The sequence below is a fragment of the Octopus bimaculoides genome, chromosome 9, assembly GCF_046866305.1.
Source record: "Octopus bimaculoides isolate indiv1 chromosome 9, ASM4686630v1, whole genome shotgun sequence".
In the NCBI taxonomy this organism is placed as follows: domain Eukaryota; kingdom Metazoa; phylum Mollusca; class Cephalopoda; order Octopoda; family Octopodidae; genus Octopus; species Octopus bimaculoides.
Window position 1 is genome coordinate 36,296,290 of NC_142936.1, and position 25,000 is coordinate 36,321,289.

A 25,000-nucleotide genomic window follows, 5' to 3' on the forward strand; every position below is an offset into this window, starting at 1 on the left:
AGGTTCTGCTGACTGTACTCCAGGAGTGACAGCAGGATCTGAAAGAGAAAGTAAACATAATTAATTTAACATTAATTTCACAGATGGAAATCAAAATCAGTGCATTCTCAATAATTAGCTGATCCATCTTTTGTCAAAGAAATGAACTGTAAGGTTTACTTATAAAGTTTTGACTTTGTAGAAGTCCACAAGATTATTCATCTTCCCAACAACAACTTTGGTCACTCCTTTTTAAATCAAAACCTCAACCATTCATGAACCAACTTATAAAATCAATCACAAATAACTAAGTACCTATGACGTCTGAAAACAGTTTCACCGCCGCTGCCGCCGTCGCCACCACCACCTTCACCATTTGACATCCGTTTTCCATACTGGAATGGGTTAGATGGTTTGACTGGAGCTGATAAGACGGATAGCTACACCAGGCTCCAGTTGTCTGTTTTGGCATGGTTTCTACAGCTGGATGCCCTTCCTAATGCCATCTACTTTACAGAGTGTATTGGGCATCTTTTATATGTCACCAGCATGCTTCCTGATATTCACCAACACTACTCTTGGCATGCCAATACAACCTTTTTCCTTTATGGCTCTTTTAATGTTCACTTTTCTATTCTTTGTGTTCTATTTTGTGTACTGTGCATGTACTTTTGACTTTCTTGCTGTATTTCTTTATTTGATTTATGGCTGCTTTCTCCCCACTTTTACACTTTTCTGACCAAATTGTAGCACTGTATACAATAAGCTCATTATTATTATAATTAAGAACTTACTTTAAAAATTTTTTAAGCTCAGTAGACAGATAGGCTCTAAATCAATGGTTCATACACTTTTTAACACCCCTAAGAAATATTTTATGATTTTCATATTCCCCACAAAAGTAGTATCCCACATTTGAAGATGAAAAAGTCAACTATCTCTAATAACTAATTTATTTAAATTAAGCCACAAACAATACTGAGTGTGAATAAATTAATCTTAAAAAATAAACTTCTGACTTGTGTCATAATATACAAACATAAATTGAGCATGAGAATCAATGAATTCTTTGTTCCCGTTTCTCGTTCATGACTTCATCAAACATAAAACAAATCCTTGGTACAATAGTGTATAGTTGACAAAATGAATGACTCTGATAGTTATTTTCCAATTTAATGATTAAATATTTACAAATTGTGAGGCACAATATGATTTATAAATGTCTAATAATTTAAGTGGAAGATAATCATCAGAAAAGCTATTCATTCATTCATTCACACACACACAGATAGGATAAAACTGGAGATTTAGTTTATCTTTTTATTATTGCTTGTAGGCATAACATGCTAACGTTTCTTATATCTTTATTGCCCACATGGGGCTAAACATAGAGGGGACAAACAAGGACAGACAAAGGGATTAAGTAAATTACATTGACCCCAGTGCATAACTGGTACTTAATTTATTGACCCCCGAAAGGATGAAAGGCAAAGTCAACCTCGGCGGAAGTTGAACTCATAAATGATAAGATAAGCTAAATCGCCTCCAGTTTTATTCTACTCTCAGATATACATTCCATATATTATTCAAATGTATATAGTACAACAGGATTCTTTCAGCTTCCATTTTCCAAATACACTCTCAAGGCCTTGATTAAGCTGGGGCTATAATAAAAAGCACTTTCGCAAGGTTTCAAACAGTGGGATTGGACTCAGAACCACAAGGTTACAAAACAAACTTCTTAACCACACAGTTATATCAAAAATAAATAAAATAAATCAAGAAATTGTCCTCTTACTTGGTACACCTCCAATGTAGAGGGGATCATTAGTCTTTGTCTCACTAATACCTTGTATACCAAATCCTTCAACTCTTTTGAAGTCATTCATACCTAAAGTAAGGTAGTGCTTAAACTTTGACACTACAGAAGAGAAATCAAAATTAGAATTAGATAAATAGAAACTGTAAAAAATAACAGAATGAAATAAAGTATCAGAATAAAAGTGAAGTTGTGGCCTTTAATTTAAATTAGATATTTCAAAGTAAAAAATTTCTACTTGGAGCACTGAGTGATCACCAGGCTATTTTATTTGGTAACATTCATATACACACATGTATGGTGTGCTGCTTGCATAATTTCCTGTAACTCTCTGTCACAAACGAATTCTATTATTCAATTTGAATTGGGAGCTTGAGTTTTCATGAATCTTTCACTGGCTGATTACACAACCATAGACACTGCTACTGTGGATGCATTGCAGTTACTCTTTTGATTGAGCTTGGTGATACTGATTGTTGATCTTCTCTGCTCAGTATCAATGCAAGAAGTACCACTGGCTCAGTTGAGCTCTTCTGCTTCCTCTTCGCAATCCACTATGCTGCAGTCCTGAAACTCCACTATATCCCTGGCAAGGTGCCTTGCCAAAGGGCAGCCTGTAGCTATGCAGTGCACAGTTGTCACAGTATTTTCAAGATACCCACATAATGTATACATACACACTCTAATGTACACACATGTTATGTTTGTCTGGTCTTCTGTGCGAGTTTTAAAACCTAAAACATCTTTTAAACATTTACATTACTTGTGGTGGGGTTATATGTATTCAGAGAATATTTGCACACACACACACATCTATCTATATATATATTGATTGAAGTGTATCCATTACGGCTGATCATACGAAGTGATTTCACACTAAGGGTTCAACAAAATGTTAGGTAACAGTCCAAGATCCTGGGCTCTTCAGCTATGGAATGAAATAGAGTGACTGCTCTCTATTGCTAGAGGTGAATGGACACATCTGGTTTGTGGTTTCTTTGAAAAAGACGATGAAATGAATCTAACACTGTTTAAGTTAAGAGTTATGTCCCTTGGTACCAAACCACCACCCCCATCTCTCGGGGTATTGCAAGGCAACAAGGGTTTCCTAGAAAAGAGTGTTTAGGAAATGAGGGAAGGGCAAGGGCAAAGGCAGTATATGCATCTGTGTTCATTAATGTATTTTTAAAAAATTTGATGTTTTGGTTAAAACCTTTGGTTAAATTCTTTAGGGCATTTATGTATGCATGGAGTGTTTGCAGAGGTACAATATGTGTGGGGGATTATATTGGGGGTGGTGAAAAAGGGTCTGTTGGGTGGATGTCTGCTGTGTTAGGGTGTGTGCATTTGTAAGTGTGTTTATGTATGTTCTGATCAAACTCTTTGCCGGATTCCCAGGCATTGGTGGTGGGAGGGCTGAAGGTGGGGGACTGTATCCAGTCAAGCCACACGGACACGATGTGATTTCTCATATATAGATATCTATGAGATACCTATCTACATCTATGTAAATACATACATCTATGTATACATATATATATATACATACACACATATATATATCATATGTTGTCTTTGACAGGATAATCCATTATATATATATATATATATATATATATATATATAGTATGCACACATATCACACACTCAACATGTGTTTGAAAAGTTGAATAAGGTGGTGCCTTGTTTACGAGCTACTCCAGTATGGACATAACCATGGCAGATGAAACAAACTAAAGATATATGAAGTACGAACAGCATGACATTTTCGTCAAGCATTATCCCATTTTCAAATAATAACTGTCTCTACTTTAGGCTCAAGGCCAATAATTTTTAGTGAAGGTGGCTAGTCAACCATGAACCTTCATATTTTACTAGTACTTTATTTTATCAACCCTGGAAAGACAAGAAGCAAAACTGGGCTCAGCAGGATTTGAACTCATAGAATAAAGAGCATACAAAAATACCACAAGGATTTTCTGCCAACAGTGTAATGATTTTGCCAGATTACTTTATTTCATACAGTATTTATTTGATACTGTAGTTAGGATTTGAGACTGAATCCCTGGAGAGGCAGTCAGACAATACAAGCAAACCACCATAGTTTCATGCAATTGGTGTATTAACTGACCAGTCACCATGAAGCAATTGTTTGGAGAGGTTTGATAAGCATTCTAGAATTTGATTTCTGGTCCCCAATAAAAACTGTTTGGCATGCATTTTTACCAACCAGATGACCCAGGAAATGGCTAAAACAGATAGCACAGACAGATGATGGGAATTTCCATCACCGTGAATATAGCACAATTGTTTCTAGTTATGTTGGGCAAGCCATATCAATAACTTACAGTAAACTCCAAGCAGTATCTCTCTCCTAGTATGTAATTATTGCTGTTATCTATAAAAGGCCAATGCAGTTTGTCTTTATGTGTAATAATAAAATCTTCTGTTAAATGTTTGTAGGAATATTTCATTTACTTCATTTACTTCTACGCATAGCCCAAGAGACATATTTTCATTCATCAAGTTTACAAGTCACCACCACAGACCAGCCCACAACCATAGGCCACAACATTTCTATTGCTTTCAAAAGATAATGGTAATAGAACTTACTTTCAACCTTATACATTTTGCCATTACAAATGGTCATATTGTGTGCTGAATCTATTTTGACAGTGAATTCATTACCTTCATTATTAGCAGTAGCATAAACCTGAAAAAGGTTAAGGAAAATAATATTTAATAAAGTCAGGAATATATACAGACACATACAGATATATAAAGATATATATATATATATATATTCTCTGTATACTGGTATAGATTGTTAGTTTTTCCAGAAGTCTGATACAAAAATCCCTTTGTAAGTTCTCAAAAATTATCACCTTCTTTGCTAAACAGAGCCCGCATTATATGCCATTATATACCATTACTGATATTATATACCAACATCTACCATTAGAGATATTATAAACCAATACACACTGTTACATATATCATACAGCATTATCTACATATTCATATTACACCGTAACACGATTTTTTTGTCCTTGGGTAGCAACTGTTATTTGCTATTTGCTTACCTCCAGAAAGTATGAAAAATGACTAATATTTCCTTCAAATTTTGCTTTTGCTACATTCATTCAAACCCCAAAGACTCCCTCTCAACACATGTCTTTGATGATCTCCCACTATTCCTGCTCATGATCAGAGATGCACATATTGTCAGTCACTAAGGGACATGTTCAAGTGGTTATGGTCAAGCAACTGATAAGCAAATCTGTGGTATTGAGCAGAATATTTACAATAATGATATTTCTGCTTGAGCAGCTCAATGCTGAACCCGAATGTCTGAAATGTAATGGAAAATAGGTCAGTTTCAAAACATTGATGTCCAGGTCACAAAAGAATAGTAGTCATTTCCTTTGATTTCTAGATAGAAGCAAATAGGAAATAACACTTACTGACTAAACAGAAAAAAAAAATTACAGTTTAATTAAATAACGTTGTTATTTAATATTTTTTACTGTAGATATCACACATCAGTATATCCCATCACAAATATCATCGCAATGTACACTGTTATTGATATTAAAAAAAAAGAAAGATCAAAAGCCCTTCCTGAGCCTTAGGCTCAGGGTTGGATTTAGGCCTATAGAGGCCCTAAACACTTAAAAGATTTTGGTGCCCCTTCACAATATAACAATATTAAACCATAAAATTAATTTTTATTTTTGTATACTTCCACTTCATTTATATTTGAAAAGTTTTCTACTTTTTTAATTGCAATTCACCTCATGTAACACATCTACTTCTACGCTCAGTAGAGATAAGGCATCCCAAATATCACTTTAGCAAGTTTAAAGTGATTGGTTTTTTGCAATAAACCATTTACCATTTCTGTGGTGCCCTCCTTCCCTTGATTCCCTAAGCACATGCTTATTTTGCTTAATAGTTAATCCAGTGTTGCGTAGGCTCATAAGGCTGGTTTCCTGGATTCTGTGGTGCATATATTTCCACTTGGATGGGATGCTAGTCTGTCACAGGATTACTCATTTTTGTCAAATGAGTGAACTGGAGCAAAGTGAAACGAAATGGTTTTACCCAAGAACAAACACATCACCCAGTTCAGGAACCGAAACCACAATCTTATGATCAGGACTGCAACACCCTAACTACTAAGCCATGTGCCTCCATGTTATTGATATTATATACCAATATATGCCACTATTGATATACCAATATATATCATTATACCAATATGTACCATAACATATCATACAACTTTACAGATATTATATACTAAAATAAACTGTTATATACCAAAATACATCATTAATGATATTATATACCAATAAATATCACTACTGACATTATATACAAATATACACCATTACAGTATTATATACCAATATTTAAATACATCATTACAGATATTATATACCAATATACAATATTAATGATATTATATACCAATATATATAGCATTACAATATTTCATTAATTTCTTCAAACATCTTAATTTTAAGGAACAATTGCTGAAATACTTAGAGTTTGATTATAAGGAATATTGTCAGAGAAGGGTTAACAAATCAGTTGAAAATAAATAGAAATGAAATGGAGAAAGTAAAAAATTAACATACATTTCCATTTTTAATTCCAATTACTAAATATTCTTTGGTAGCATGAACAGCGAAAAGAACACCATTAATAGTCCGAGGTCGTATTTCAAAGGAAACTGTCAGATCATTTCCAACGTAGAACTTGTCCACTGCAAATGAAAAAGGAATAAACATTTAAAATAGTAAAAGACATATTGTAGTGCTCTCTCTCCCTCTCTCTCAATGAGATGACCCTCTACATGGTGATTCACCTGCTAGAAATAGCAGCCATATGGCTACTGAATCACATATAACTACTTCAATAATGGAAAGACTCATTGGATGATATTATCCGAGAAACACTATTTTAGGTAAAAAACAAGATTAATTATTGAAACTGGAATGTCCTTGATCATAAGCCTGCTTGATCAGTACTAACCTAAGGTTAAACAACAACAACAACAACAAAAATGAAGACAGCAACAACTAAACTATGTGGCTAAGAAGCTTGTTTTGCAATAATACAGCCTTCAGATTGATCATATTCCACAGCCCTTTGGGCAAGTGTGTTTTCTACAACAGCCTTGAGAGCAGAGTAATTGTACTGAACCTACCACACGTACATGAATGCATACACACACACACACACACACACGTATGTATGTATGGTGTAGGTATGGTGTGGTAGCTGAGAAGCTTCTTTCGAAACCATGTGGGCTCAGGTTCATACTCACTGCATAACACACTGGACAAGGGCCTTCTACTCTACTCTGTCTATATACTACTACTACTACTACTAATAATAATAATAATAATATTTTCTACTGGAAGCACTGTAATGCATCTTATGGCTGTGCCAGTAACCTGCATGGTGAAGAATCCTACATTGGGGAGTGGTATCAACTACAGTAGGGCAGCTGACTGCTTATTGTGATCATTCGTCTTTTGGTTTCCTTTAGCTTTGCTCTCTATTATAAACCCAGTGAACATTCATATATTTCCAATTTCAAAGAAATTTGAACAATAGATATAAGATATGAGTTAAAAAAGATTCCCAACAATTCAACTTCTCTGGTTGACTTTAAGACCCCCACTAATAGGGGCCTTAACTCCCACATTTTAGAGCGCCATGTGCTCTAATTTTCAGGAGCAAAAACTTTTGAATAGGTTTTATAAGATTTGGATTTTGGAATCTGGGCAGAGTAGTATGGGATAAATATGTCATGATTATAATTTTTGTTAGGGTGTGAAAAGAGGGAAAGAACCCTCATTAAAATTCTTTATCTGCAATTTTGATGAAATTCGAATCATAGGTATTCCAGTTCATTAGAGAAAATATGAAAGAAAAGTCTAATTCTTTAATTCCATGTGACACGGGCAATGCCAGGTATCTCTGCTAGTTGATCAATAAAGTTTATTAATTGATGCATCAAATACACTTTATAACATATCAAGGTTCATCAGAAAATTCAGATAAGATGACAGACATTACACAACTCAAGCTTGAAAGCAACAAATGTTGCTTATTATGCAATAATCAAGTCTGTAAATGAAAGGAATGGAAGAAGTAGTCAAGAACTACAGATGTTTCAAAAGGGTGCATATTATGTAACATTACAAATGTTTCAGTCACCTGATGTCCTTTTCATCAGCTGCATGTGGCTATTTTGTTGGAAATCATTTGCCATAAGTGCCCCTTTTGAAACAGCTGTAGTGCTTGACTACTTCTATTCCTTTATCTTTGTGCATACATACACACACATATTAATGCTAATGCTAATGGTATGTGCACATACACACATACCCCTACTCTTTCACATTTGAATCTCTCTCTCTCTCTCTCTCTCTCTCTCTCTCTCTCTCTCTCTCTCTCTCTCTATCTATCTCTCAACTTCTTTATCATACACTTTTACAATCCCAGATATTTTAAAGCACAGGAATCTATCATTATCCCTTTAATATAATAGATGACAAGCAGAAGTGGCTTTACTAGCTAAGGTGACTGAGGCAAGCAGAATTATGTGTCTTGTAGTAGTAGTAGTAGTAGTAGTAGTAGTAGTAGTAGTAGTAGTAGGAGGAGGAGGAGGAGGAGGATTTAATTTCTGACAACACAAGCAAAGCAGAGCTCAGAAAGTTGCATCATTGTCAATTATTTGACCTGCTAGAAATTGTAGCTAACACACACTCAAAACATAATGTAGTACTGGATAGTTAACTTTCAAGAAGCGAAAGGAATAGTCATGGTGGTTGATTACTTTGGTCATCGGTCCCCTTGATCACTGTCACCACTACCACCCACTCATCACTGCTGTTGCCATTACATTGGGAAATACTTATGCAGCTCAGAGAACAGGCAGTCTTTCCATGTTGAGCTGCTACTTCTCAGCATTGAGAGGTCATAAGCAATTAGAATATCACAGGAAAGAATTGCCAGACAGATTCTTCAAGCTGAACCATCCAAGAAGGAGAAATAGGAGTAGACCAAGAACAAAATGGTTAGATAATGTCCATAGTCTCAGTTGGTCACACTTGGGAATCCAATCAGAAAGTTTAATTATTGTTGCTTCTGATAGGACTTTATGGAGAAGGTGTCTGAGGACTCTACTCCCATAAATAGTGGGCAGAGAAGATGGATGGGATGGAATGGGAATGTGAAAGAGAAAAATCTTAACTTGATGAGAACCCAAGGTTAAAAAATTAAGGCTGTTCATCATTTTTATAGGTGCTGGCATGGCTGTGTGGTAAGAAGCTTGCTTCCCAATCACATGGTACTGGGTTCAGTCCCACTGCATAGTATCTTGGGCAAGTGTCTTCTACTATAGCCTTGGGCTGACCAAAGCCTTGTGAGAAGATTTGGTAGATGGAAACTGTATATATATATACATATATATATATATATGCATATATTTATGTGTATGTGTCTGTGTTTGCCCCTCTACCATCACTTGACAACTGATGCTGGTGTGTTTAGGTCCCTATAACTTAGTAGTTCTGTAAAAGAAACTGATAGAATAAGTACTAAGCTTCCAAAGAATAAGTCTTGGGGTCGATTTCTTTGACTAAAATCCCTTTAAGGTGGTGCTCCAGCATGGCTGCTGTCAAATGACTGAGACAGTTAAAAGAATAAAAGAAAGAATAATTATTTACTTACAAAGTTTAATATGACCTCCTCTCGCACCAATGAAAACACCATCTTCATCTTTGTCATAGCATGGTTTCACAGATTGCTTCTTACCAAAGTTAGTTTCAGAAATAAGTTTTTTGTTCATCTTTAAGCTTTTTATACAACCAATGAACTGATGGCTTGATATCTGCAATAAATTAATACATGAATATATAGATGTATGCAAGATGTGTGTGCATGGCATAGGTATGTTTATGCTACTGCATAGCCCATTGGCATGTGCGTCTACTAAAACCCTGGCCTTATGAGTGGAGTGGATTTGCTAGATATAAACATGGAAACTGAAAGAAGCTCATCTATACACACATAATTTGGTTATTAGGATTCATTAAAATCAAGGCACATCAACATTTATGATGCCAAGTATGATTAGATATGATAACATACAGCTCACAGTGAGGTAAACAACATTGAATACATCAAATATTCAAAGTATTCAATACTGCTTGGTGCTCACATTTTGTTATTTTCCTTGATTGGGTGATCTACCAGCGCAAATCAGTCAACATTGTTGACTGAATTTTACATAAATCTATTATTTTATAAGTTGTTCAGAGTTTCCTCTCTTAGGTACATTGACAAAAGTAAAAAAACTCAAAACATCAAAGTCTGGGATTCCTGATAGATGGTGACACTGAACAAACCAGGTGTTTTTACCACAAGGTACATATTTTCTCCACAGTAACTGCAGTGAATTTGCCTTTTAGCAGTTGAAATATGTCACAAACATATTTTAACTAACCTAAATATTGATATATTATATATATGTGTGTATATATATATATATATATATATATATATATATATATATATATATATATATATATATATATATACAAGGAGAAAAACAGGCATAAGGAATATATCTATATGAAATGTATAAAAATCTTGCAAATTGTAAATGCAATTTTTCATATAAATACATTCTGTACATCTGTTATTGTTTGTCTGTCTTTTTACTTTCATATCCACTTGATGATGATTGTTCTTACAGCTGACTCTCTTCCCTCCCACTACTTAACATCACTAAAGAAGTTGTGAGTTTAAGATTCAGATTTATCTGAGCACTACATGGTGACTCACTATACCATGCTTACACAAGCATTTGATTGATTGACTGATTAAAGAAAGAAAGATAAACAGATGGGCACACACACATACTTGCATATATATTTATTCCATAACCATCAATTTGACAAAATATGTATTCTGTTTTGCCATATGCATTGATGGATTAAATATTTTTCCACTCACACACTTATATTGAATACTTTATTCCTAGGTGGCTAAACATAGCTTCCTTCTGAACTTGTCACCCTCTGGGATAATATATGTGTGTGTGTGTGTATATATCTATCTATCTATCTATCTATCTATCTATCTATCTATCTATCTATCTATCTATCTATATATATATATATATATATATATATATATATATATATATATATATATATATATATATATATAATTGGTGCTGGCATGGTTGTGTGGTTAAGAAGTTAACTTTGGAACCACATGGTCAAAATTCAGTTCCTCTGCATGAACACTGTTGGAGAATGTTCTATTTCATAGCTGTGGGTTGAGCAATACCTTATGAGTGACATTGGTAGACAGAAATTGAAGAAGCTACTATGTGTGTGTGAGTGTTGGATGTCTTCTTGTCTTTATATGCTTGGCTTCTGAAAACAAAGCAGCAGCCTTGTATCAAATACAGGAGTGTTGTATGTTTGCTGTCAACCACAAAAACATGTCAGGACTTCTTGTCATGGTCTGTAAGCTTTGTAAGCAAGAAAAAGCTCATAACTATGTCTGGACTGTTTTGTTGAACATCAGACTACAGGATTATTATTTTGCTTGGTAGTAGATGAGGATTGGCAACAGGAAGAGTATCCAGCCATAGAAGAAAATTTGCCTCAATGGTTTCTGTCTGACTCACACAAGCATAGACAAGTGGATATGACGATGATGATGACGATGATATGCAGAGATATACATCTGCTGTGATAGTTATCACTCATGTGTAACAATGTATAATTTGGTAGATATAAATGCATGCTTGTGCATTTGTGTGTGTGATTTTAAAACCTAATTCTACAACTGAACTCCACTCAAACACACACACACTTTTTTCTATAGCTTGTGGACATTTGTACAAACACATAAACACAAAAACATTAGAAAGTTTATTCTACTTACATTGACATTATCAATGAAATTCTTAGTTTGTGGTTTGATGCCGCCAACATAGACCTCTTTCTGAACATTGAGCTCTTTTGATTTTCCTTTTCCAGTGAACCGAATTAGAGGTTCTCGATCAACTTGTAAAGCAGCTTCTTTTTTCTCCAGTTTTATTGACAGCTAAAACAACAAACAATAAGTAATTTTTTCTACTATAGGAACAAGGCATGAAATTAGAGGAGAGGACTAGTCTGCTACATCAACCCCAGTACTAAGTTGGTACTTATCTTACCACAAAAGGATAAATATACACATCGAGTATTGAATAATAAAAAGAATCGAGTTTATTTTCACATTTTTGTGGCATTCTACAGAGTGCTGTCAACTAATGTGCTTTCTTTCTAATTTTACTTCATATACTGTGGTTAGTAAGTTTGTAATTTCATGTTGATGAAGTTTTCCATTTTGGTGTTTTTGTAATATATAATATCTAACTACAAGACTGTGGTTGGTTGTGGCATATGAGTATGTTGACATATTCATCTATTTTGTAATTAGGGTGTATCTGGTTCATGTAGTATACCATATACAAATGGTTTGTGTGTTGTGAGCAAAAATTTAAAAACTCCATTGAGAAGGAAGTTAGCTGAAGATATTTTACATCTATGAAGACATTCACTAATCTCTGTGCATATACTGGCATTTGTTTATCATTTTTGTGTATATTGCAGTGCTATATGTGTTGTTCGCTATTGCAGCATATATGTATCAAAACATGGAGAGGTTATAAGGGTCTGAATTTACACTAGAATTATGGTAGGTTGTAAATAGAAGAATAGTATCGTTTTTGATATCATCTTTAAACCTGTCAGTTTGTGCTTTCATATCTATTACAGTAAATCAATATATCTAGCAAAGATAATGTGACTACGTATGGCTGTGTGGCAAGAAGCTTGCTTACCAACCACATGGTTCCGGGTTCAGTCCCACTGTGCGGCACCTTGGGCAAGTGTCTTCTACTATAGCCTTGGGCCGACCAAAGCCTTGTGAGCGGATTTGGTAGATGGAAACTGAAAGAAGTCCGTCGTGTATATGTATATGTATATATATATGTGTGTCTGTGTTTGTCCCCCCAACATTGCTTGACAACCGATGCTGGTGTGTTTATGTCCCCGTAACTTAGTGGTTCAGCAAAAGAGACCGATAGAATAAGTACTAGGCTTACAAAGAATAAGTCCTGGGGTCGATTTGCTCGACTAAAGGCGGTGCTCCAGCATGGCCGGAGTCAAATGACTGAAACAAGTAAAAGAGTAAAAAGAGAGTAAGAATGTTATTTTTTTCTAGGTTAGCCATATAAAATTCTATGAATTAGGTCCAAGTAGAGAAACCATAGACACTGCATCTTCTGGATGTACAGACTAACTTCTGGACAGCCAAGTAAACTCAAAATTTTATATAATTGACTAAGTTTTATATGGCTACCCTAGAAAAAAAAAACATTATTTTTATACATAGTCACAGTATCTTTGCTAGATATGTTGATTTACTGTAACAGACATGGAAGCACAGACTGACAAGTTTAAAGATGATATCAAAAATGATACTATTCAGTTGTACAGGCTAACAGAAACTTTTTTTAAATGTTTTACGGCATATTAAGTCGTTTCTGCATAGCATATAAGTACATCCTGTTCAAAACTATGCCTATAGTTTCCATACGAGAACATTAGCAGAAAGACCTTCAACAATTATGTTGAAAATGTTGCCAACTTTGTTGATTTCCTATAGAATTTCTTGGAATTCACTCAATGATTGTATGCTTCACCTTTAGTTGACTAAAGACTTATAAGGGAAATTTGGTAAACAGCAACTGTGTGGAAACCTGTCAGTGAGACTATTTTTGTTTTTGGCAGGTGAACTTCATCTGATAACACAATCTGGACATTGAGTGCCTTAAAAAAAGTCCATTCTTTTCTATAATAAAGTTGATTTTCTCCCACAAGTTTCGGAAGCACTGAAAAAAGGTCATAAATGGATGATCTTTCTCCTTTGATGAAACCATAAAGGAAAAACAAATATGTATATATATATGATTACCATATGCCAAAATCCATCATTGGATTTAAAAGTAGACTGCTCTTGGGATGTTCCACCACCACAGTTGAAAGCAAACACTACATATCCTTTATCAAGGTAAACAGCTAAGAAGTCATTGTGATTCTTATCTGAGACATAAAGTAGCAGGCCATCTTCCTTTTTGGTATTAAATTCTAGTGTAATGAAGTTTCTGAAATGATAAACCAACAGAGAGAATAAATATATAAATAAATAAATAGATAATAATAATAATTGTAAAAAAAAAAGGATAGAGGAAGACAAAAAGAAGAAGAGGAATAAAAAGAAGATAAAGAAAGAGGACGAAAAACAAAAAAAAAAATACAATCCCTTAAAATTTGAAATAGGAAGAAATTGGAGCATGAGAACAGTAAAGGTCATGCCTATAATAATTGATGCATTGGGACAGCAAGCTAAAATATAGGCAAATTGGCTGAAGGAGGTTGGAATAGAATGCCAGGTAGAGCTCCTACAGAAAATTTGTCTCTTGGGGACAGCAAGGATGAATATGAGGGTACTAAGCATTTGAAAGACAGCTGAAAACTGGTGGATACCTAAGGTTACAGGTAGCAACCTGCTACCCACATAAATCCTACCAGGAATAAGACCAAACCCGAGCCAAACCAAAGTAATAATAATAATAATAATAATAATAATAATAATAATAATAATGATTTCAAATTTTTGCTACAAGGGCAGCTTGTGGGGAGGGGATTAAGTCAATTACATTGATCCTAGTGTTTCACTGGTACTTAATTTATTGACCCTGAAAGGATGAAAGCATAGTCAACGTCGGCAGAATTTGAACTCAGAATGTAGCAATGGGCAAAATATCGCTAATCATTCTGCCAGCTCGCCACCTTGATGATGACGATGATGACGATGACGATGACGATGACGATGACGATGATGATGATCCTTTCTACTAAAGGCGCAAGGCCTGAAATTTCGGGGAGGAGGGGACTAGTCAATTACAATCGAACACAATGTTTCATTGGTACTTAATTTATTGGTACATAATTTATTGAAAGGCTAAGTCAACCTCAGTGGAATTTGAACTCAGAACATAGCAATGGGTGAAATACTACTAAGCATTTCATCCAGCATGCTAATGATTCTGCCAGCTTGCTACCTTAATAACAGTTTCAAATTCTGGCACAAGGCCAGTAAGTTCAGGGTAGGGGATAAATTGATTACATCAACCCCAAGAATTTGAATTCAGAACGTAAAGATGGATGAAATGCTGCTAAGCATTTTGCCCAGCTTGCTAATGATTCTGCCAGCTCATCACTCAAACAATAATAATAATAATGAGCTTATTGTATACAATCCTTAGATGCACTATAACTTGTTGGAAAAGAGGAGAAAGAAAGCAGCAAAAAGTAAAGAAAAACTAATTAAAGCTAGAAAGTGAAGCAAAGTAGATGGAATAAAACATAAAAAGACAGAAACGTGAACAGTAACAGAGCCACAAAAAGGAAAGGGTACAAAGGTATGTCAGAAGTAGGGCTGGCAAATTTCAAGGAGCTTGGAATATTTGAAGTGCACAGTATCCTGACAGTTAACAACCAATCTGAATGGCACAATATAGATGTTCTTAGTTTAATTAGATCTTTAATATTCATATACTAATAAATAAATACATCACACATACATACATATGCGCGCGCGCACACACACACACACATACATACATATATACCATATCATATCATATCATATATACAATTGATGTACAAGGTATGTCAGAAAAGTAACAAGACTTAGTGTGTTGTGTGAGCTATGAGTGAGATAGGGATTAGGTGGTTGCATCACTATATGGTGAAATATCCAGTGAGTATATAATGTGATCTCAGCAACTATTGTGTGTTTTCCCTTGTGCTTTTTTAAACTGCTCCTCAATTTTATACCATCAAGTAATGAGCACAGTGCAATGTACCAACCTGAAGTTTCTGGTCTGGTTGGGGAAAGCTCTGTCAGAAGCACTCAGACTACTGCAACAAGTGTATGGAGATGAGATGTCATGCTCATGGGTTTTTGAGTGGCACAAGAGATTTAAAGAAGGATGCAAGGACATGGAAGACAACTCCAGGAGCATAAGACCTTCAATGAGCAGGACTGAGGCTAACGTTGAGCACATGAGACAGGTGGTGGGTAGTGACTGTCAGATGACTGATCACAAGTGAGCTGGGAAAGACAACTTGTGCCAGCTTTACTACAACATACTGGCTCACAATGCCCTGAGTATCTGGCAGTTCCTTGTTGAGAAGAACATTACTGTGCCAGAACAACCTCCTGACTCACCTGGCACTGTGTGAATTTTTCCTTTTCTTCAAGCTCAAGGGGGTCATCAAGAGTACCCATTTTCTTGATGTGGAAGTCATCAAGAGGGCTGTGATGATGGAGCTGTGAAGAATCTCAGAAGAATCCTTTCAGGAGTGAATGGAGGCATGATGGAGAAGGATGGGAATGTGCATTAGACTCAAGGAGGGATTATTTCGAAGGGGAAAACTTGTATGCTATAGTTTGGATTTAACATAAACTTTCTGTGACCCTAGTCTTGTTTCTTTTTTGACACACCTTGTATAAGCATCAAAAACTAAATCCATAGTGATTAAGAGCTCAATAACAAGTTGTTAAACTTCAACACATTATTATATTACAATAAATCCAAGTGGGACTGACTTGATTGTCTATACATAATAAGCTAAAACAATGTTAGAGAGCAACATATTTTGAATAATAGCAGAGAAGCAAAAATTTCACTTATAGTTCATACTTTAATTGTGCTAAACTGTTGTTTTGTTAGGAATAAACAAAAATAATTCCTTAATTACATAACTGTGATACATAATTAAATTAAATTGATTTAAAAGTTCTGTATACCTAAATCCTCAGGAGTAACATATATTGTGCTAATCAGAAAATTGTTTCTGTATGTATGTATATTGCAAGATGTGATTTTATAGATGTGCGTAAGTGTGTGTAATATTAGTTGAGGATGTATATCAAATGGAATGTCTCCAATTAAAAAACAAAAATATGTAGATATAGACATTTGTAGACAGGTATACAAGCAACAAAATACTGAAGTAACTGGGGAGAGAAGGAGAGCGAGAGACAGATAGATAGTGTCCTGGAATGTATAGATACTGAAAGAAATTACTTACGATACTTTGCTTTGGTTAGGTATTTCAAAATGCCACCAACTGAGGTCTCCTGTGGTGCCAAACCTTTGGCCAGAGACAGAAAGTGACTTTTTAGGCACCTCAGGTAATGCACAATGAGTATTGCTAAAGAATGGTTTATCTGAAATACAGTCGAACATTTTTAATCAAAACATGTGTATTTCATAAATATTTTCTAAATTAAAAGAAATTCGATATTTTAAATACTAAAATGATTTTATTCTGTAATTAATTGTATACTTTATTGATAAAATCATGAATTAAAAAAAGAAATTTTTTAAATAAATGAAAAAGGGCAGTGCTTTTCTCAGCCTACCCAAACCTTATAAACTAGGAATATGGCCTGCTGGATACTGTTACATAGTTTTATATATACATATATATATATATTATACACACACATATGCATATATGAGTGAGTGAACTAATGAAAGAAAGAGGCACTCAACACATTTAGTAGGAGTTACAAATATTATTATTTTTTTTAAACAGTTTGATTTGGCTCCATGTGACTTAAAGTTTCATGGTCATCTTATATAAACTTAGTTCATTCAAGCTCAGTTACTAAATGGAGAGACACAGGAAGTGCAACAATTGTCAGCTTTGCCGCCATGAAAGACAGCACATACTTCACCAACCTGCAGTATCTATCAGCAGAAAATATGAACTTATTACTGCCGTCAGAGGTACACCTTCCAGGTGAACTTCAAGCCACTGGCCACCGACAACCCAGATATACCACCTTAAAATTGGCAGCACCTCAATGCGGGCTGCCTCACAACCAAGGACAGGGTTCTCAACTATGCCTATGCAGACCACACACCAACCTTCCCACCTTTTGCATCCCTTGTAACCACTACAATCACCTCTACATACATGGGTGTGCACTTGCATACACACACATACATACATTTATGTATGTATACTTCCCTTCTCTTTCTTTCTCCCCCTCATACCACCAAACCTCAATCCAACACCCCACCTCCAAACAACACATTTGTCGTGCTCACACACATAAACACTAAAAGCATAAATATATGTGTACACACACATACCAGATAAAAACACATGCACACATATGCATATGTTCTTCCAGACAAACATGCATGCATTCATACATTCACATATGAACACAGGGGTGTACATACTCCTGTTAACCAATCATCCATATATTTACACAGCCATACATGCATCCTTAACATGTTTACACAGATATACGTATGCAGCAGGCAATGCACACATATTTACACACACTCATACAACTGATACACATGCAGCTGATATATATAGCTGACACATACATCTACATATTTGCACAAATGAATACTCACACACAGTTGATATGCACCCATACATACATACATCTTAGCAAACATGCACATACATGCCAACAAGCTGATCCATCAGCTCTTACCCACATAGCTTACATACATATGCATAGCCAATACACACATGCATAGATATCAAATACCTACATCCATGCACTTGGGAACAAATGATATAAACTTATGTTTATCATATATATATAATCATCCTTAAATGTCTGTTTCCATGCTGACATGGGCTGGATGGTTTGACCAGAGCTGGCAAGCACGAGGTTCCAGTCTGATTTGGCTTGATTTCTACAGCTGGATGCTCTTCCTAATGCCAATCACCTTTACAGTGTGTGCTGGATACTTTTAACATAGCACTGGCATGAGTACTTTAACATGGTGTCAGCATGAGTGCTTTTTACATGGCACTGTGTGTTTGAGATGACCTGCTCAGCTATACACAAGCATGTTGTAACTGAGGCTTTCAAAGCATAATTGTGTATGCAGACTATACACACAATTGAGTATCTGTGAAATTTAAAACTCCTGTTGTTTTCTCCACCACCCAACCACTTGGGTCTTTTCTTTGAGCCATTTCCTATTGACATCCATTCCTCATTCTTACCATCAACCACCTCCACACTCTTGCTTTTATCCATCTCTCACTTTCTCCCATTTGTAATCATTAACCACATCCCTCACCACTGTATCATTCTCCTGTCTACTGTACAGGGTCATCGAAAAGGTTTCCATGATTTTAGTTGTCAATTGCAGTAGCTATAAGCAAGCGATCTGTATGAAATCAACATGGGACTGTATAACAATTGTAGGAGCTTTTATATTTGCTTGTCCTTGAAATCACTATTTCACTAGCAAGTACCTGGCCAATCACTCCACGGCAATCACGGCGACTGTACAGCAGGAAGCACAGTGTGTGTTGTGACACACTGAGTTTAAGTCAGTTGTTTTAATGCAACGTCATTTTTGGCGTACTTATGGACAAGATCCACCTACAAACAAAACCACTGTTTGTTGGTTTAACCAGTTTAAAGAAACTAGAAATGTAAACATTAAGAAATCTCCAGGCCAGCATGCATGTTGGAAGAAAATGTGGAGCATTCAAGACTGTCATGTTTGTGTAGTCCTAAGAAGTCCATTGTTCGAAGTAGTTTGGAATTTCGTATGCTCAAAATAACAATTCAAAATGTGCTGCATAAATGCCTAAGACTGCATGCTTACAAAATTCAAATGAGACAGAAAATTAAGGAGACAGATAGGCCTAAACATGTTGAATTTGCTGTAACAATGGTGAGAGAAATTGATGACGATGATAGTTATCTTAACAGAATTTTATTTAGTGATGAAGCAAAATTCCACATAAATGGTTGTGTTAATGGATACAACAGTTGGATATGGGGAGCTCAGCAACCCAATGAAGTTCTTCAGTATATCCGTGATTCACCCAAGGTTAATGTGTCAGCCTTCTCATGCTTGCAGAAAACATGATTATGGGTGGTAGTTCCTTGGACATGCTAGAAATTTATGTGTTCCTTCAAATTGCAGACATTGAAAGAGAAAAGGGAATAAGTGTAATTTTCCAGCAGGACAGCAGCCATAATGTGTGACAAGCTCTCAACAACAGATTCCCTGGCCGTTGGATTGGAAGAAATGGTCCTGTTTAGTGGCCACCCAGAAGCTCTGATCTAATCTCTATGGACTTTTTCTTTTGAGGTTATCTTAAGAACATTGTCTATGCAGAAAAAATCTGGGATCTGCAACATTTAAGAGATAGAATCCACGCAGCAATGCGACTGCAAATTCTGATATGAAACAGCACACATGGAGGGAGGTTGACTATCGCTTAGATGTTTGCTGTGCAACAAAGGGAGCTCATATTGAAACCTACTAAATAATGTAAGAAATATTTAAGATTTTCTGTGTTTTGGTGTATAAATAAATAGTATATCTTTTATACAGACTTAGTTATTTTGAAATCACGGAAACCTTTTTCGATGACCCAGTATTATTCTGCAACAGGAAGAAATGATAGCAGAATCCATTTCCTCATAGTATACAATATTGCTATCTCTTTTCCATCAGTCCCTTCTCCCTCTCCTTTCTGCTACTTCCTTCTCTCATTTTCTTCATTATTTTCCTGCTCATATTTACCACCCTACCCCTGTTCAATATTCACAACAAACATCCCCTATATGCACCTGACCACTTCCACTTTATCTCTCACTCTCATTTCTTGTTCTTGAAACTTTATCCATCCTCCGTAATTGTTCAGCATCGCCTTGTTACCATGAGAATACATCCTGACACTGTGTCACCACCATACTTATTTCTGGCACCACCACAGTCTCCTCCATCCCACTATGTAAAATGCAAAGTAGCCACAAATCTCCACCACAGCCATAACCCTATTTTTGCTCCTTCAATCATACTTTAATCCCTCAACCTGACATAAAATGGCCACTCTATCTCCTATCCTCCCTTTCAGGTAAAGGGTCTCTTAACCTTGTAAGTTACAAGGTAATCTCACTAGTGATGATGCCATACACACTAAAAGACAAAAAAATCATGCACTAAATATACTCTGTAAAGCAAATTGTGTAAAGTGGTCAGTGTCACGGTGGATATTCAGATGTAGAAACTTTTCTACACTGAGACATTGGAGAAGCACATGGTCCACTGACATATTTGATTAGATCAGAAAGTTTACCTTATGCCAGTATGGGAAGCAGACATAAAAATGAATGTGGTAGTGATGATGATGATGATGATGATAATGACGAGGTAGATATTAGATTTACCTGTTGGAACCAAAGTTGTTGGTTTAGGAATATTTTGAGAGCAAAAGTTAAGCTGTATTCCTACTGATAGCTGAGCTTGACTGAAGTCAAATAATCTGAAATTGTAAATTAAAGGCAGACAATATAAAGCCCTGTGAGTGGATTTGGTAGACGGAAACTGAAAGAAGCCCATCATGTGTGTGTGTGTGTGTGTGTGTGTGTGTGTGTGCGCGTGTATGTATGTATATGGGGAACAGAGAGTGTTACAAGTGTTACTGACATCAAGTGCTGTTCTTTATTTCTAGTATTATGTGAAAAGCCTCTGGAGAAATATTACTATACTTAGAAACAGATGAGTGTTGGCAACAGGAAGGACATCCAACTAGAGAAAATCTGATTCAACAAATTCTGTCTAACATATGCAAACATGAAAAAGTGGACATTAAAACAATGATAATATGTATATGAATGTATTTGTGTGTGTGTGTGTGTGTGTGCTCCTATAAATAAAGTATATAATAAAATATATTGACAGAATTCTCAAAAATTCTCTTAAAAAAAAGCCACTTACTTTCCATTAATGATAACATCTTCAATGCAACCGTTGAAAGAATTCTGAGGAATTCGTTTGTTTTTAATGACATTTTGTGGTACTCCTCCAATATATAAGTCCATTTTGTTGATATTTTGATTGGATTGTTTAATCTTCATTTCTTCTTTGTCATCAATATTCAGTTTCAAGCTAAAACATAAGAGAGTATTATCTTTTAATAATGATGGAGGGACAAATTCCTATCTCTAGGATTACTTGTGTTATTCCAGTAGAATCAACCTTTAATCTGTGTTTACAGTAAAGCTCAGTGCAAAAGTTGGCTACTTACTCTTTTTGATATTAACCCATTTGAGACCACCCTGAATCTATCACAAAAACTTCCAGTTTGAAAATGACAGTTATTTTCTAAATTATTCATTCTTTTCAAAATTAATTGAAACAAAGGCAGTGCATTTCAACAGGAAAATGGTAACAAAAGAGTTAAAATGGTCGAAATTAAAACGTTCCAGCAAAGTTCCATGTTAATTCATGTTCCAAATGTAGCGTATTTCAATGGAAATATAGTAGTGAAACAATTAAATTTATATAACTATCCTGCATCTAAATTGATATCACTATCCTAGCATCTAACTTTGAATCCAAGGCTATAAAAAGAGGGAAAAGTCAGTTATATACACTCAGATACATATATACATTACAATGAAAAATGCAAGCGCATGCATGTTAATATTCCTAAGTTATTACACCTGGAAAAGTATAGAACAAGATTTCTACAGTAGAATTTGTCAAATTTGTTACCTCTAAAAGAAACTAAAAAGGACTTAAAATATTGCTGAGAATAACATGCATGCGCCCGAATTTTTCATTGTAATCCACTTTTTTTCCAGGGAATACAATACAACTAATTTTCTTTTGTTAAAAAATATTTGAATTACTTTTCATTGTTGATGGTTGAATTAAAATAATTTTATGTTGTGTTTTTTTAATTTTCACATATTTTTTCTTAAATTCTAAAAATAAGAAAAGTTATTTGGACAGGGTTTTGTTGCATTGGCTAATATAAAAATGATTTAAAAAATGCAGAAATAGCTAATGCATCCACCGTAAGGAACGAGGAGCCACTTGCTCTTTTGTTTTTTCTGAGCAGCACTACTAGAAACTTTCAGGTCTGCTCATTGAAAGAAAGAAAGAAAGAGTAACAATATTGTATCATTAAATTTTAAGGAATAATTTTTTTTTAAATGAAGATTTCATATGTGTATGCTAAAATCCCATATTACAATCTAGTTTTCATAAACTGATTTAAAACTGCAATCTCAATAAATAAAATATAATCCACTTATTTTTAAAAAATGCAAAAATAGTCAATGCATCCACCATAAAGTAGGAGGAGCCACCTGCCTTTGTTAGGGCAAAGTTAGTTTTATTAGTCAAAATTCATGCAAAATAAAAATAAAGCCTGCATTTCAGCTACTGTCTTTGTCAACTTGCCTGAAAATAATAAAAAATCTGAATCCTGCTACTCTGAAAAGCCAATCATACTATCTGAAAGCAAAACCCTTGTCAATTTACCCTAAGAAATAACAATCAAAATTCTGCTACTCTTAATAGTGAATAAAAGTTTAAAAGTAAGCAAAAAACTTATTAAAACTTCAGAAGTTCTTACAACTTTGATTATCGTAAAACTTTGCTTTTGTTTAATAAAAATTCCTCCTCATATAATGATTTTACTTTCATTTTGTGATAGACAACTATCATGCAGAAAATGCCGCCTTCTAAATCCTGTTTTCTGATTAGGTGATAATGATTAAACTTTAAACCTCAGTAACATTTTTCTGCATTAAGTATGTATGTATGTATGTACGTATACGTATGTATATATATATATGTATGTATATGTGTGTGAGTGTTTATTTATGATGGACAGCAAAAAAGGGTCCACTTGTCATCAATTGTTGTCAACTTAGTACCTCTCTCCTTAAAGCTACATGTTTGTCACTCACCTTTGTTTCCCGTCATGGGCATTTTAAAAGATACTTGTGAATGTGCATGTGTGTATATTTATGAATGTATGTATGCAACATCACGTGTATACCACTGAAGTCAATTTCAGGTATTATTCTCCCCTTTTTAACTTCACATATTTGAAATCTCAACTTTTTTACTACTGAACCAAATTTAAAATGTTGTGGCTTGAAATGTCACTTAGGAGGTAACCAATCTATAAATATATAAACAGCATCAAATTTAGTAAAAAGAAATGAATAAGTGACAAAGCCTAGAAGTATTCACGAATGAGTAAGTGTTGACCTTAAGAATATTATTCACATACTACCTTGTATTTATTTATTATAATATTTATTATAATATAGTGTATTCTATGAATATGAGGTAGATTTTTGCAAGATACCTAAATACTGAATTGAATCAAACATTTTGCAATATTGGTTTCCAATTTTGGCAGAAGGCCATCAAATCCGGAGGGGAGGGAAGTTGATTACATTGACCTCAGTGCTCAGCTGATATTCATTTTATCAAGTACCGAGAAGATAAAAGACAAAGATGGCCCTTGGTGGAATTTGAACTCAGAATGTAGAGACAGATGAAATGCCACAAAGCTTTCACCATAAGTGTTAACGATTCTGCCAGCTCATTGTCTTAGTACTGTAATAAATAATAATACTACTTGAAAATTGTTTAACATACTTATGGCACATTTAGCTTATATAACTTTTTTCATTTTGAATATTTTTTGAAAAGATTAACACAAAGACACTTGTCTTGATGATTTCTATCATATGAGCTGAAGAAAAACAAAATTTTTATACAAAGACAAAATATTTAGGTTTTGAATTTGCTTTCAGGTGCTACTACTGTTTTTGGCACATTTAGCCCCAGTAGTGTTTTTATTTTTTTTTAATATAATTAGCATCATGGGATTCCTGTAGTCAAGATCTATCAGTAAAGTTTAATTCCTCTCACCGAGATCTATCATATAAGCTAAAATAAAATATAGATTTCTTTGAAAAAAAAAAAAAAAAAAAGTGTGGACTCAAAGTTGATTTCAGGCATTACTCACCGATTTTTGACCTCACAAATTTTACTGAAACATTTTTTCTACCGAAGTAATTTTTGAATTTTGTAGCTGCAAATGTAGCTTAGGATGTGACCAATCTAAAAATGAAAACACCATCTAATTTGATAAACCAAGTTAGTGACAAAGCCTAGAAGTGGTCGCGAGTGAGTAAATGTTGACCTTAAAAATATTATTC

The 25,000-nt window shown here is 34.7% G+C and overlaps 1 protein-coding gene across 5 annotated transcripts in view; it reads right to left on the reverse strand.

Moving 5' to 3' along the window:
- The window catches only part of LOC106878847 (laminin subunit alpha), a 250,341-nt gene that overhangs the window by 317 nt on the left and 225,024 nt on the right, over positions 1–25,000 (reverse strand). For all 5 annotated transcript variants that reach the window (XM_089357441.1, XM_089357440.1, XM_089357439.1 and 2 more), the window contains 10 exons: positions 21,747–21,917; positions 21,197–21,291; positions 17,050–17,188; positions 13,862–14,051; positions 11,783–11,944; positions 9,551–9,710; positions 6,442–6,569; positions 4,412–4,511; positions 1,778–1,900; positions 1–38 (listed from right to left, as the gene is read on the reverse strand). The exon at positions 1–38 is cut by the window's left edge and continues 317 nt beyond it. In XM_089357441.1, coding sequence (XP_089213567.1) covers positions 1–38; positions 1,778–1,900; positions 4,412–4,511; positions 6,442–6,569; positions 9,551–9,710; positions 11,783–11,944; positions 13,862–14,051; positions 17,050–17,188; positions 21,197–21,291; positions 21,747–21,917 — 1,306 coding nt within the window. The remainder of the gene's footprint in view (positions 39–1,777; positions 1,901–4,411; positions 4,512–6,441; positions 6,570–9,550; positions 9,711–11,782; positions 11,945–13,861; positions 14,052–17,049; positions 17,189–21,196; positions 21,292–21,746; positions 21,918–25,000) is intronic.